Below are 15453 nucleotides of genomic sequence, written 5' to 3' on the forward strand. Positions count from 1 at the left end.
GGGGGGTAGATGGATGGATGGAGAGAGAGATGGAGGTATGAAGGGAGAGAGAAGGAATGGGGGAGCCGATTTATGAGAGATGGAAAGAGGATGTTGATAGGGATGAATGGACAGGTTGAGCGGGAAGGAGAGTGGTGGATGGCGGCTGGAGAAGGAGAGAGAGAGGGATGCAGGATTGTGGTAGAGCAAGGGAGAAGACTTATCTGAGAGGACAGCTCCGCTGGACAGTGCACTGTTTTCTAAAGGCTCACTGTGTGATATTTACAGCCGTCCTTCAGCTTTTTTGATTGTTCTTTTTTTATTACGGAGTGGGCCTTTAAAGCTCTGGAAAGAGGGCTCCGGGAAAATAACATTGACTCATATACTCAAAGGAATAATCTCCTTTAAAAAAAACCACCCGGAAATTGTATTTTTATATAGGACTTTTTAATTTGCCTATCTTTAAAAAAAGAAAATAGTTCCTCTGAAGTGTTTCACAGCAGTAGGCCACATCCCTGGCTAGTGGATTTTCTTCCCGCTAGACATTGCTTCCTTATCTTTTAGTGAACTGCACGCTATGCTTGTTATCTTGTGTGGACTTAAAGAATTTGTCGCAGTAATAAAGTACACCGGACCCAATTCTGCTCGCTTGGCGGAACACTGTTCTTGTCCATTTCCAGCCACGGCTACTGTGATATTGTTCTCTCTGGTTGAAGTTGTCACAATGTGTTGGGCATTGCATGCACATACACACCACAGTACACAGGCACACAGTACAAATCACATTTTATTCCTCACATGATTGTTTAACAACAGGTGTAGACTAACAGTGAAATGACTACTGATGGTCCAACAGAGTTCAAAATAAGATGAACATCAATGCAAATAGAAATATTGACATGAGGAATAAATACACAGTGAATAACAAGAACGAGTAAAAGTAACATGGCTATATACCGGGAGTACCAGGCAGTAACATGGCTATATACCGGGAGTACCAGGCAGTAACATGGCTATATACCGGGAGTACCAGGCAGTAACATGGCTATATACCGGGAGTACCAGGCAGTAACATGGCTATATACCGGGAGTACCAGGCAGTAACATGGCTATATACCGGGAGTACCAGGCAGTAACATGGCTATATACCGGGAGTACCAGGCAGTAACATGGCTATATACCGGGAGTACCAGGCAGTAACATGGCTATATACCGGGAGTACCAGGCAGTAACATGGCTATATACCGGGAGTACCAGGCAGTAACATGGCTATATACCGGGAGTACCAGGCAGTAACATGGCTATATACCGGGAGTACCAGGCAGTAACATGGCTATATACCGGGAGTACCAGGCAGTAACATGGCTATATACCGGGAGTACCAGGCAGTAACATGGCTATATACTGTAGATAGGGGTAAAGTGATTGTGCGTGCTGGGATGTCAGTGTAAGTACAGTGCCTTCAGAAAGTTCACACACCCCTTGACTTTTTCCACATTTTGTTACAGCCTGAATTTAAAATGGATTATATTGAGATATTTTGCCTACACACAGTACCCCGTAATGTCATTAGTGGAATTATGTTTTACTTTCTTTTTTTTCTTTTTTTTTTACAAATTAATAAAAAATGATAAGCCTTAGTAAGTTTAGGAGTAAAATGTTGCCTAACAAGTCACATAAACACTATTATTGCACACAGAGTCTAACATGATTTTTGAATGACTACCTCATCTCTGTACCACAGACATACAAATCTCTGTAAGGTCCCTGAATCGGGCAGTGAATTTCTAACACAGATTCAACCACAAGGACACCTATTGGTAGAAGGGTAAAAAAAAAAGACATCGAATATCCCTTTTGAGCATACTTTGGATGGTGTATCAATACATCCAGTCACTACATAGATACAGGCATCTTTCTGAAATGAGTTGCCAGAGAGGAAGGAAACTGCTCAGGGATTTCACCATGAGCTCAATGGTGACTTTAAACCAGTTAGAGTTTAGTGTGATCAGAGAGAACTGTGGATGGATCAACAACATTGTAGTTACTCCACAATACTAACCGAATTGACAAGTGAAAAGAAGGAAACCTGTACAGAATAAAAATATTCCAAAATATGCATCCTGTTTGCAACAAGGTACTAAAGCAATAATTTCACGCAAAAAAAGGTGTTGAAGCAATTAACTTTTTATCCTGAATACCAAGTGTTATGTTTGGGGTAAATCTAATAGATAACATTACTGAGTAACACTCCATATTTTCAAGCATAGTGGTGACTGCATCATGTTATGGGTAGGTTTGTAATCGTTAAGGACTAGGGAGTTTTTCAGGATAAAAAAGAAACAGAAGCACAATCAAAATTCTAGAGGAAAATCTGTCTGCTTTCTACCAGACACTGGAAGAAGAATTCAGCAGGACAAAAACCTAAATCACAAGGTCAAATCTACGCTGGAGTTGCTTGCCTAGAAGACGGTGACTGTTCCTGAGTGGCCGAGTTAGTTTAGTCTTAAATCTGCTTAAATCTATGGCAAGACTTGAAAATGGTTGTCTAGCAATGATCAACAACCAATTTGACCTTGAATAATTTTTTTAAAGAACAATAATAACCTCTTAGAGACTTACCCAGAAAGACTCACATCTGTAATCGCTGCCAAAGTTGATTCTAACATGTGGGGTGTGGATATTTCTGTATTTCATTTTCACTGAAGTTGCGAAGATTTCTAAAAATATGTTTTCACTTTGTCGTTATGGGCTATTGTGTGTATCAATTTTGAATTCAGGCTGTAACACAACAACATGTGGAGTGAGTCAAGGGGTATGAATACTTTCTTAAGGCACTATGTTTGAGTGTGTGGGTACATTCCAGCTAGAGTTGGTGCAAAAAATGGTCAATGCAGGTAGTCCAAGTAGACATTTGATTAGCTATTTAGCATTACACCACAGGAGGTTGGTGGCAACTTAATAGGGAAGGACGGGCTCGTGGTAATGACTGGAGCAGAATTAGTGGAATGATATCAAAGACATGGTTTGATGCCATTCCATTTGCTCCGTTCCTGCCATTATTATTAGCCGTCCTCCCCTCAGCAGCCTCCACTACAGCACACAGGCAAACACAATATCCAAGAATAAAACGGTCCTAGAAGGAAGTGCCTTCAAAATTTCCTGCGCTTGAGCGTTTGATTAACCAAACATGAAAGACTTGTGTGTCTGCACATTTCCCTTAGATGTGAATGCCGGTATAAGTGTTTGTCTGTGCATGTGTGGTATATGTGTTTTTCCTGTGCATGTGTTCATTCCTAAGTGTGTAAGATGTGTGCATGTCTATGGCAGAGAGAGCCACACACACTCGCCCATGTCAAGTAGCTGGGTCTGACAGGGAGGCAGGGCGGAGGGGGCGGGAGGAGAGATGGATGGGGTAGAGAGAGGTGGAGACGACGGCGTGTCTCCTGTATGCCAGGTCACTTGTTATGAACCTTCACTTTATTCTACCCTGCTCTGGTGAACAGAGAGAAAGGCAATTGGCTGCAGACATTCTCACAAATAACATACCAGTAGAGCTGTGTGATATGGACAAAAATCCATATCGCAATACATTTCCTCAATTGTCCCATTTACAATCACCCATATGTGACCGACCGGCTCAAATCGGTCTTATGTAGCAAAATTTGAAATGTTTTTTTATTTTTTTTACACTGGTTTAAAGTAGCGACCCAGAGCTATAAAATGATACATCATACACTACAGTTGAGGAACAATGGGAAAGTAATTCTGCTTTGAAAGTGGATAAACTTGTCAACTCACTTTTGAGTTGGCCTTTGATTGTTTTGGTACCTACTGGAGAGCTCTCCTTTGTCTACAGCCATTCAGCATTGTTCACACCCTCTTGAGCCAGCCCCACCCATCTATTTTTAGAGTCACATGTGAGGTCATGTGCTAAACAGTGAAGATGAAGACTAAAAGTGGTAAAAGTAGTAGCCTACAAAAACAAAAAAAATCCAGGTGAACAGAAAGTGTCCAGATAAAAAATATTTAATGAATATTAGATATCGCTTACCAAGGTAAACTTGTCTAAAATGATGGGTCATGTGAAAGAAATGCAATAACTCCCAGCCACATCTTGCCAAGTGGATGGGTCTCAACATAAAAAAAACGTGTTGCAAGGTATATACTTTAGTATGTTTAGTTGAATGGAAAATGTAGATTTGAATAGGTAATTGCTTAATTAGTGTTAATTGTTCTGAGGGGAGGGGCTACCCCTACAAGGAGCCTCTCTTTCAGTTCATGGAGAGGCATTTTGGATTGAGCTATGGACGGGGCAGCATTGTTTTTAGCTGTCCCATAAGGGATACGTTTGATGGCAGTACTGTTTTTGTTCCAGAATCACTATGTAAATAAACACCCTGAAGCACAGAAGAACTTTTGCGGCTCCGCCATCTTTTTATTTTGATAGAGGTTAGGTTTTCCAGTTTAGCCTTCTGGCCTACTCTACGTGACAGTATGATTGTTCCAAGACCTCATTGCAAAATTATTCATGGTTATAATAATCTTAAAATGACACCTTGCGGTGGTCTGGAGCAATGAAGCCGTGACGCTGTGGGTACCTATAAGTCCCGCGGTGTAAGCTCGCAACTTTTAAAGGAGGAACGACTATGTTTTGTAATTTAACTATTTTTAACTAGTGGTAATAGAATCCCATATCTTTGTGTTCCTTAATTTAGGTACAGTTGTTTCTCCATTCAGTGTTTTTTCCTGGATCAAAAGGGGCTTAGGTGGTGGGCGTGGTAATGGGTGCAGTCAGCCTGTCGACACGGCTTATTTTGAGAGAACATTTTAGAGGCCCCCCCATCTTCACGGTCTAGAGACATAAACTAGTGAAGACATAAACTATGAAATAACACGTACGCAATGACGTAGTAACCAAAGTAGCCACCCTTTGCCTTGATGACAGCTTTGCTCACTCTTGGCATTCTCTCAACCAGCTTCACCTGGAATGCTTTTTCAACAGTCTTGAAGGAGTTCACACTTGTTGGATGCTTTTCCTTCGCTCTGCGTTCCAACTCATCCCAAACCATCTCAATTGGGTTGAGGTCGGTTGATTGTGGAGGCCAGGTCATCTGATGCAGCACTCCATCACTCTCCTTCTTGGTCAAATAGCACTTATACAGCCTGGAGGTGTGTTGGGTCATTGTCCTGTTGAAAAACAAATGCTAGTCCCACTAAGTGCAAACCAGATGGGATGGCTTATTGCTGCAGAATGCTGTGGTAGCCATGCTGTTTTGATGTCTTCACTATTATTCTACAATGCATAAAATAGTTAAAATATAAACCCTTGAATGAGTAGGTGTCCAAACTTTTGACTGGTACTCTATATATAAATAACATTTTTTTTTTTTTTTTTAGGCGGGCAGTAAAAACGCCCAACGTTTTCAATGGCAGAAAAAGCCCTGCCATGGAATGCTCTCAGAGTAGGATCTCTTTTAGAGGGTTGGTACCCTGGGTACTCTGATCTCAAACGGCTGTTTCCTCTCATGTCCAAACACATAAATCATCTGAAGTCTCCCCTCTTGCTCTGAGGCAGCTTAAGGAAGGCTGGAAAGCTCTGTCTGTCTGCTTTCAGACCAAAGGGGCTTTTCTCTCAATACCCTAGCTATCCAGAAATAGGCTCACCTGAAATTCTCCCTTTTTCTACCTCTCCAGTATTGGGTGGGCCACCTAAGTGTGTTTTTCGAGCTGCCTATGTCCAAACAGTCAAATAAAAAAACATGAATGACTTAAACCAGATATAAGGTACCTAGAAAAGATAATGGACCTATATATTTATATAACAGATTCTAAAATTACAAAAATATGCATTCAGGAGTATTTTTATGGCATGGGGCCCCCAATGATTTTATGAGTCAATCAGATAGTATAAGCTATGGCAAAAGGTGTAGGTTTGCAAGAAATCTGCTTTAAAACTGGAAGAAGAAAAAATCTCAGCCTCATGGCAAAATGTGTAGAATTGCAGGCATTTTGCTTTGAAATTGCTAAATGTTATCTCCATCACATGAGCACATGAGGAAATTCGCTTTAAAACGGAGGCCCCAATTTTATCCAGAAAAAACCTATTGTTCTCTCTCTCTTGTTCTCTCCCTCTCGTTCCCTCTCTCTCATATAGTGGCTAGGAGATGAGTTCCACACACACTCACTCTTTCATTTGTTCTCTCTGTCACACACTCACTCATGCTCTTTCCCTCTGTTCAACACACAATGATAGTTTCTCTCTGCCCCAAACAACCCCCTCCCCCCCACAACCCTCAGGCTCTGTGTGCATAGGTCACTGAGTAATGAAGATTAATGTCAAGGATTGGACTGTCAGACCCTCCTCTCATGTTTGACAAAATTAGAGCCCCGGCAACATTAATCAAGTATTTTATTCTACTGCTGAACACTGTCTCATCTCTCCTCCCCTGTGTCTCCCGGCCAGGTATTGGAGGGTTTATGGTCCGCCAGAGAAGCAGGACGGGACAAGGCATAGCCAAACGATCCCTATCCAGGAAAGACTCAACGTGGTCGTTACCTGAGAACCCAATGTGCAAAGAGGAGGGTAAGGACAATGGAATCGTACCAAAAGTGCAAATCCCACCCATCTGGCACTCTACGCAGAATCAATCACTTAACCCAGTAAAAAGCGGGTTCCCAGAATGTTACTTTGAGGTTGTGACCTCCTGTCGGTGTGTTGCAGGGTGGAACGAGACAGAGAGTACTCCAGTGGAGGAGACCCCACCGGTGCCTGAATGTCAGGAGAAAGTCAAGAAAAGATACCGCAAAAAGAAAACCAAACTGGAAGAGGAGTTCCCTTCGTACCTGCAGGTGACTTTCAGTCTCATGTACACTAATGATATCAGTTTTGATCTACAATGTTCACTTTAATTATGTTATCATGCATACACTGTCTTATAAAGCTATTTCTAGGAAAAGGTCACCGGTGAAGTATGCATTAAGTCATCTAATCAGCACAAAGGTGCTAGTGTGGCTACATGATGTCGGTCCAATGCAGCCTCAATATCAAATCATTTCTGGATAACAATTAGGTACCTTACTGTGATTGTTTTCAATTAAAATGATAAAGAAACAACTTCTCAAGCTATCATTTTGCTAGGACTGTCTGGGAGTGGTCTGAGTGGGGAGGGGAAACTGAAAACTAGCTGTTATTGGCAGAGAGGTCTTTCTTTTTGGTCTATTAACTAATTTACCACCTGGTGATGTCACCGGGCAGGCCAAAACTCCATCCCACTAAAACAGGCTGACATTTCATGCAGCCTTTTCAAATAGCTCTTACACTAAAAGTGCATTAGCATCATTTTCACAAATGGACAGTTTTATTCCAACCTCATACTGTGTACAAAACATTAGGAATACCTGCTCTTTCCATGACATAGACCAGGTGAAAGATGTCAGCTGTTAAATCCACTTCAATCAGTATAGATGAAGGGGAGGAGACAGGTTCAATAAATATTTTTAAACTTTGACACAATATGCTGCCCCCTTCTAAGATGTATTACCTTCATGATTTACCAACAAATCCTCGGCATTTAAATGGCGTCTCGGAGAGATGTTGCCCTCTCTGTGCCACGCCTTTAAATGATCCAGTATGCTCAGCATTCGTGGGGGCAACCATGTGTTAAGAGCACCAGCTGTCACTATAGGCTGTATGCTGCGTTTCAAAAATGAAACCTAAAGATCCTCACCAGAGAAATGACTTTAATCAATTATTTAAATACCCGGCGCATTAGGCTTTTAATGTTTTACCACAGCGGGGAGCATTCACAACGATAGTTTTTGAGCAGTTAAATGTATTGGAAGTGCAGTTGACTTACTTAAACACATAGCAACCCAACCAGCCTTGCAGGTGATGATGTGTCGCTGTGTTCAGGCTCTCAGTGTGGTTGTATGTACCCTTGTCTCTGGGTGAGTGTGGGTTTATTAGGGCATTTGAGTTCTATTGGTTTATAGTGAGTGAAGGATCACATCCTATCCAAGACACATGGATTCCTACGGTTGCTAGATTTGACAAAACACTAACACTACCTCACAAACAAGACCCACTACGTCTCCCTCAATGGCCACAGCTCAGACTCCTCTGCAGTTATACAGGGTGTACAAAGCCCTTCACCACCTTGGCCCCCCTTAACTCTCAGACCTTCTCCCCTACCACCCCGCACGCACACTCCGTTCCAACACAGTAGGCCACCTTGTCATCCCCAGGTCCAAGCTTCAGAGCTTCTGTGACAGGGCCTTCTCCAGGGTTGCTCCTCGGCTCTGGGACTCCCTCTCTCCGGCCATCCGTAACGGAGTCATCACAATCTTTTAGTCCCTCCTAAAGCCCCAACTCTTTGACAAGCCCCCCCCCACACACACACAAAAGCAAAGAAATACACTTCTAAGACACTCCTCTCTCAATCTTAGCTCCACCCAATCCCACCCCTTACCCTAAACCGGGTTCATATCCAAATCCCTCCCCGTCCCCTGATACATCAGTCTTTCCCTTCTTTGAGCCCAACCCTCTCTTTATTCATGTTTTTGTTTACTCTGATGTTTTGTTTTTCTTTTCGTTTCTACAATTGTAAAGCGACTTCGGGTCCCTGAAAAGTGCTGTAGGTCTCCCATGTATTATTATTATTAGTGATGCACCCATATGACATTTTTGGCCGATGCCGATATCTGATATTTTACTTGACAACAAAAAAACAGATACTGATAACCGATATTTTGAAATTTAGCTGCATTTTAAGCATTCTAGTACAGTTTAATAGTTAACACACACACATGGACGCAGCGGTCTAAGGCACTGCATCTCAGTGCAAGAGGTGTCACTACAGTCCCTGGTTCGAATCCAGGCTGTATTCCATCCGGCCGTGATTGGGAGTGCCATAGGGCGGCGCACAATTGGCCCAGCGTCATCTGGGCTGTCATTGTAAATAAATATTTGTTCTTAACTGACTAGCCTAGTTAAATAAAGGTTACACACACACCACACTGACCAAAAAGTTAATTTGTTGGCGTTTACGTATGTCCCCATTACCAGTTAAACATAATCAAAAACCTATTTCTTTCACTTACTTGCTGTGCTGTTTCATTCTCCACCAGGATTTCTATGGAACGCTGTTTGGGTCTTTGCGTGTCAAAAAGATACACGTGAAATAACACTATTTGACGTGTCAAATAACACAACATAATCTGTTTCAGTAGCTACAGTTAGCTAGCTAACTATATAGCTAGGTGTCATCTCAAATAACCCTCATTTATAAGACAGTTCTTTTTTGAGTAATGGTGGTCGGACCCATCTATGTGAAGCTAGCCACAATAAGGATTAGGGACAATAGTGGACTTTGCGGTTAGCCTTCAAAATAAAAGTATGGTATAATTCCACTATTTGTATTAATTTGCATCACTGTCAACGGCATACTTTAATTTTGAAGGCAAACCGCAAATTCCACTATTGTGCCTAATCATTATTGTGGCTAGCATCACAACACATAACCCGTTCCCTAATTTTTATTGTCAACAAGATGCGGGCGTGGAGGTATGGTGTTTTCTTTAGAAGAAGCCATGCTGTCGAGATTTTCTGTCCTCTCGCTTGCTTCTCAAATGTGGCTTGCGCTGTGTCAGCTGCATGCACAAGTAGCCTGGCTAGCTTACTACTGCCCCCTAGAGAAGACAAGTAGCCTGGCTAGCTTACTACTGCCCCCTAGAGAAGACAAGTAGCCTGGCTAGCTTACTACTGCCCCCTAGAGAAGACAAGTAGCCTGGCTAGCTTAGTACTGCTCCCTAGAGAAGACAAGTAGCCTGGCTAGCTTACTACTGCCCCCTTGAGAAAACAAGTAGCCTGGCTAGCTTACTACTGCCCCCTATAGAAGACAAGTAGCCTGGCTAGCTTACTACTGCCCCCTAGAGAAGACAAGTAGCCTGGCTAGCTTACTACTGCCCCCTAGAGAAGACAAGTAGCCTGGCTAGCTTACTACTGCCCCCTAGAGAAGACAAGTAGCCTGGCTAGCTTAGTACTGCTCCCTAGAGAAGACAAGTAGCCTGGCTAGCTTACTACTGCCCCCTAGAGAAGACAAGTAGCCTGGCTAGCTTACTACTGCCCCCTAGAGAAGACAAGTAGCCTGGCTAGCTTACTACTGCCCCCTAGAGAAGACAAGTAGCCTGGCTAGCTTAGTACTGCTCCCTAGAGAAGACAAGTAGCCTGGCTAGCTTACTACTGCCCCCTTGAGAAAACAAGTAGCCTGGCTAGCTTACTACTGCCCCCTATAGAAGACAAGTAGCCTGGCTAGCTTACTACTGCCCCCTAGAGAAGACAAGTAGCCTGGATAGCTTAGTACTGCTCCCTAGAGAAGATTCAGACAAATTGCTATACAGACACAATCATATCAATCCAAATATGATGTGAGACACATTTGAAAGAAGAACTGAAAGTAACAAAAATTCTAGTATCGAAATGTTTTTCATGTTCTAGTATCGAAAAAGTATATGCAGGTTATTGTTATCAGTGATTCTTGTGTTTCGAGTCAACTTTCTCTTTTTGTGGACCTATGAGTTGACTTGGTGCATCTTGATATGGCTGTGTTTCTCAGTTCCTATGTAACTGGGTTCCTCTCTCTAGAGAGAGTATATGCATGCAGCTCTGTAGCCATGTCGCTGTCGCATTAGACCCCTGGTGAATGCTTCCACTGTACACTCCTCACTCTTTCTGTATGCGTCTGGGTAATCCTGGAGTCTGGATAACCCCGGCGGCCGATAGAGCGCTGCCATACTGGAGTCTGGATAACCCCGGCGGCCGATAGAGCGCTGCCATACTGGAGTCTGGATAACCCCGGCGGCCGATAGAGCGCTGCCATACTGGAGTCTGGGCCGTTCCTCCTCTGGGGAACTATGTAACAGCAGCTTAGATCTCCAGGGAACCACTATAGGTTTTAGTCTCCACTACCTAGTGTCTGAATACAGTCTGCTATTCCCACTCCAACTCAGAGAATTAGTGGGGAGTCCTGACTTTAATGGAAACCAGTGGGTTAGCAGTAGCATAGCCCGATACGACTTTGGTTCATTCGTGTTCAGCACGCATTTTAATTTCAAATACTTTGTTTGAATTGAGTAATAATTCAATAAATCCTTATTCATTTTCATTTCAATTCAAATCTAGAATTCATAACTGGATCCCACCTTCTGACACGGAGACAATTGTTTCTTGTTTTTGTTCTTGAAAGATAATTATGTTTTGTTTCCGTATGTGTTCCCTCTGTTTTCTGTATTTCATTGACCGTGTGTTTGTGTGGTATATTACCAGGAGGCCTTCTTCGGGAAGGGGCTGCTGGACAAGAGCAAGCAGAGCAGGCAGGCAGGCTTGCTGACCACGGGGCTCTGTGAGGAGCTGCTGGACAAGTGCAAGCAGAGCAGTCAGGCAGGCCTGGTGACCACGGGGCTCTGTGAGGAGAGCCCAGGGGCCCATGCAGAGACCAAACCCCCCAGCGCCAGCTTCCTGGACCCCTTGTCGGACCCGCTGCTCAGTGCTACCTCCACCACTACACCCATCTCCAGCAAAGCAGGACTGCGTATGTTCACATCTCTCTTGCTCCTTATTAAAGATGAAAACGTTCTCTTTATCTCTCATACCCCCCATCATTCTCCACCCTGTCTGTTTGTTTTTGGTTCTCTTCTCCACGTCCACAATCATTTAAACTCTACTCCAACACGCTATGAACAGCGCTGCAAGTTACCTACTAGGAACACACGTAGCGACAAGAACACACTGGATACTAGCAAAACAGAAGCTCTAGATTAACGTTTTTTCAGATTGCCTTCTGCGATATTAACAGCAGAGTTTGGTTTCCTATGTGGTTTTCAATAGACACGTTCACTTTCATAACAGCCTGTTTGTCTCTAGTGTCATGGGGGACACACTCGTCCACTCTGCTATATTCCCCCTCTTGTCATTTGTGGCAGAGGGAAGCACAGTAATAACTTGAAAGGTTTGCTTGTTTTGAGACATTCACCAGCTTTTAGTTTGACTACGGTCCTTGGAAAGTGTTAGTTCTCTTAGATGTTACAGAAAACCATATACGCATATATATACAGTTGAAGTCGGAAGTTTACATACACCTTAGCCAAATACATTTAAACTCAGTTTTTCACAATTCCTGACATTTAGTAAAAATGCCCTTTTTTAGGTCAGTTAGGATCACCAGTTTATTTTAAGAATGTGAAATGTCAGAATAATAGTAGAGAATCATTTATTTCAGCTTTTGGTTTTCCCAGTGGGTCAGAAGTTTACTGTCATACCGCTCAGGAAAGAGACGCGTTCTGTCTCCTAGAGATGAATGTTCTTCGGTGCGAAAGTGCAAATCAATCCCAGAACAACAGGAAAGGACCTTGTGAAGATGATGGAAGAAACTAGTACAAAAGTATCTATTTCCATAGTAAAACGAGTCCTATAACGATATAACCTGAAAGGCCGCTAAGCAAGGAAGAAGCCACTGCTCCAAAATCGACAAAAAAGCCAGACTACGGTTTGCAACTGCACATGGGGACAAAGATCCTACTTTTTGGAGAAATGTCCTCTGGTCTGATGAAACAAAAATATAACTGTTTGGCCATAATGACCATTGTTATGTTTTGAGGAAAAACACCATCCCAACCGTGACGCACAGGGGTGGCAGCATCATGTTGTGGGGGTGCTTTGCTGCAGGAGGGACTGGGGCACTTCACAAAATAGATGGCATCATGAGGGAGGAAACTTATGTGGATATATTGAAGCAACGGCTCAAGACATCAGTCAGGAAGTTAAGCTTGGTCTTGGTCGCAAATGGGTCTTCCAAATGGACAATGACCACAAGCATACTTCCAAAGTTGTGGCAAAATGGCTTAAGGACAACAAAGTCAAGGTATTGGAGTGGCCATCACAAAGCCCTGACCTCAATCCTATAGAAAATTTGTGGGCAGAACTGAAAAATCGTGTGCGAGCAAGGAGGCCTACAAACCTGACTCAGTTACACCAGCTCTGTCAGGAGGAATGGGCCAAAATTCACCAAACTTATTGTGGGAAGCTTGTGGAAGGCTATCTGAAACATTGGTCCCAAGTTAAAAATTTAAAGGCATTGCTACCAAATACTAATTGAGTGTATGTAAACTTCTGACCCTTTGGGAATGTGATGAAAGAAATAAAAGCTGACATAAATAATTCTCTCTACTATTATTCTGACATTTCACATTCTTAAAATAAAGTGTGACCCTAACTGACCTAAGACAGGGATTTTTTACTAGGATTAAATGTCAGGAATTGTGGAAAAACTAAGTTTAAATTTATTTGTCTAAGGTGTATGTAAACTTCCGACCTCAACTGTATATCGTCTATCTCCAGCCGATACCGAGGATCCCTTAGTGGACCTTTCGGAAGTCCTGAGCACGGATGCAGATCTCCTGGGAATGCTGTCGGATGATCTGGTGAAGTCGGGGCACAACTCAGGTAGACCCCTCCCCTGCCCTCTTCCAAAATGTCTGCCTCCACTTCCTTTCTTCTCTGCCCAGTCACACACACTCTCCTTGTCGCTAGCAAGGTCAACGCCATAAACAAGCACCTGTGACATTTCTCTGTTGCATCTTTACTCATCATTTTGCATTTTCCTTCACTTGTATAGTTTTGTACTTCGAGTAATACTCTTGGTTTGCAGTACCTCCTGTCTGTGTCCATTGATTTTGGTTTGCTTTTGAACAGTTTTCTTGAAATGCCCATCTTGATGCCTGCATAATGGAGTGACATAACACTCCTCATAGACAAGGGTTAATAACAACCAGAACTGGGTTCAAATTGTATTTGTTTTCTTTCAAATGTGTTGAGTGTTTGTTTAAAAAAAAAAAAACATTGGTTACATTGTACCAGACAAGCTCATTCAAGCATTTTTATGGGTTCCGATACTATTTGAACCCAGGCCTGTGTTAGGACTCGTGTCGTGATGGTTGGTTTTATGTCACTACTATTGTGGTGTAGCATCACAGTGGGCTGCTTCAAGTAAAGTGTTAGCATAGCATTTTATCACACCTGCTTTTCTCCCCCTCAGTTTATAATCCTCTGGTTTTGGGTTCCTGTAGGTCTTGATTTATGCCCTTTCCAAGTCGACTGCTCTTCCTCTCCGTTTGGTAAGAGACGTCCTCGGGCCCGTCTGGCCTCTTAAGAGCAGACCTGCCACCCCTCCCCTTCTCCCACTTCTGGGATGCTTTGGGACCCCATCCCCTCTAACACTTTCTACGCTCTCTGCATTTTTTCATGTCCTTCCTTCTCTGCGCTCCCCATTTTCTCACGCTGTAGCACTGTACAGTCTTTTTGACTAACTACTGTGATTTTACAACCACTCACCAATCTGCATGTCTATTGACCAATCTATGGACTGTTGAGTGATATTCTGTGGAAAAAAAGGGCTGGAGGTGAAAGTGATGAGTTGCTCTTTTTAAATAATGTTGTTTAATACAAATGTCATAACTTTAATATACTTCATTTGGTTTCTTCATGAAAAACCTGGGTTTATATACCTGAGGTTTTTCAAAAAGCTGACCACACACACGGCTATAAACTTTTGTTTTCATTTGATGTGTTTTAGTGCTTTCTATCGCCTCACCCCAGCTGAGTTTGTGGAGTATGGGTTTCAAAGTCTGACCTTCCTCTAGTCATAGAAACAAAGATAGAATGTAACAAAGCTCGAACTATAAATGACTCCACGTTCAATGGAGCACTTACCTGAGTAGCAAAGAAAACCTTTCCATCTTGGGAAATTTGATTTTCTTTTTTCTATGTGGTCTCGAGTCGGCATTGTTTCACAATGTATTTCATCTATCCTGTTTTTCAGTGTTGTATAGTGATTTCTTCTTTGTTTTCCACCCTTGTATTACTCCGACAGATTATTTGAGAACGCCTGAAGGCCCCAAAACAGATAAAACAATGTTTTACCTTTAGCCTTCATTCCTTACCTTCAGCACCATATGCAGTAGCTGCAGTCTCCATGTACTTTGTCTCTTCCCATATATCAAGTTAATTCAAGGTCACAAGCGAAGTAGCTTTTCCCAACAAAAATAAATTAAAAAGAAGCAAACTAGTCGAGAGTGCACCCCAGTAAAATGTGCGTTGACCTCGGACCCCCCTCTGATGTTGACGACTGAGGTTATGATGATTAATCATTGCAGTCTCCCAGAACTCTTTTCATTGATTAAGCCCTTGTCTACTCTAATGTGGGCAGTATGGGAACTGATTATGGAAGCAGTGTGGCTATTTTTTAAGGGACGGCTGCTCCGCGCCCCTCCCACACCTCTTTCCACACTCAGTCGAGCAGGCAACACAAATTAGTTTGTCGTTATACTTAGAAGATTGAATTACGGGACGACGAAGAAAAAAAAACAAGCGTTGGGGGGTATATAATATATAATGAGATCATGGACAGTTTATTTTAC

The 15453-nt window shown here is 42.7% G+C and overlaps 1 protein-coding gene across 11 annotated transcripts in view; it reads left to right on the top strand.

Moving 5' to 3' along the window:
- The window catches only part of kmt2ca (lysine (K)-specific methyltransferase 2Ca), a 240048-nt gene that overhangs the window by 194525 nt on the left and 30070 nt on the right, over positions 1-15453 (top strand). For 9 of the 11 annotated variants that reach the window (XM_031796719.1, XM_031796716.1, XM_031796715.1 and 6 more), the window contains 5 exons: positions 6446-6565; positions 6704-6831; positions 11306-11570; positions 13376-13480; positions 14104-14151. In XM_031796719.1, coding sequence (XP_031652579.1) covers positions 6446-6565; positions 6704-6831; positions 11306-11570; positions 13376-13480; positions 14104-14151 — 666 coding nt within the window. The remainder of the gene's footprint in view (positions 1-6445; positions 6566-6703; positions 6832-11305; positions 11571-13375; positions 13481-14103; positions 14152-15453) is intronic. The other 2 variants (XM_031796722.1, XM_031796725.1) reach the window with 2 other exon arrangements.

The sequence above is a fragment of the Oncorhynchus kisutch genome, linkage group LG18 (genome assembly GCF_002021735.2).
Source record: "Oncorhynchus kisutch isolate 150728-3 linkage group LG18, Okis_V2, whole genome shotgun sequence".
NCBI classification, from domain to species: Eukaryota; Metazoa; Chordata; class Actinopteri; order Salmoniformes; family Salmonidae; genus Oncorhynchus; species Oncorhynchus kisutch.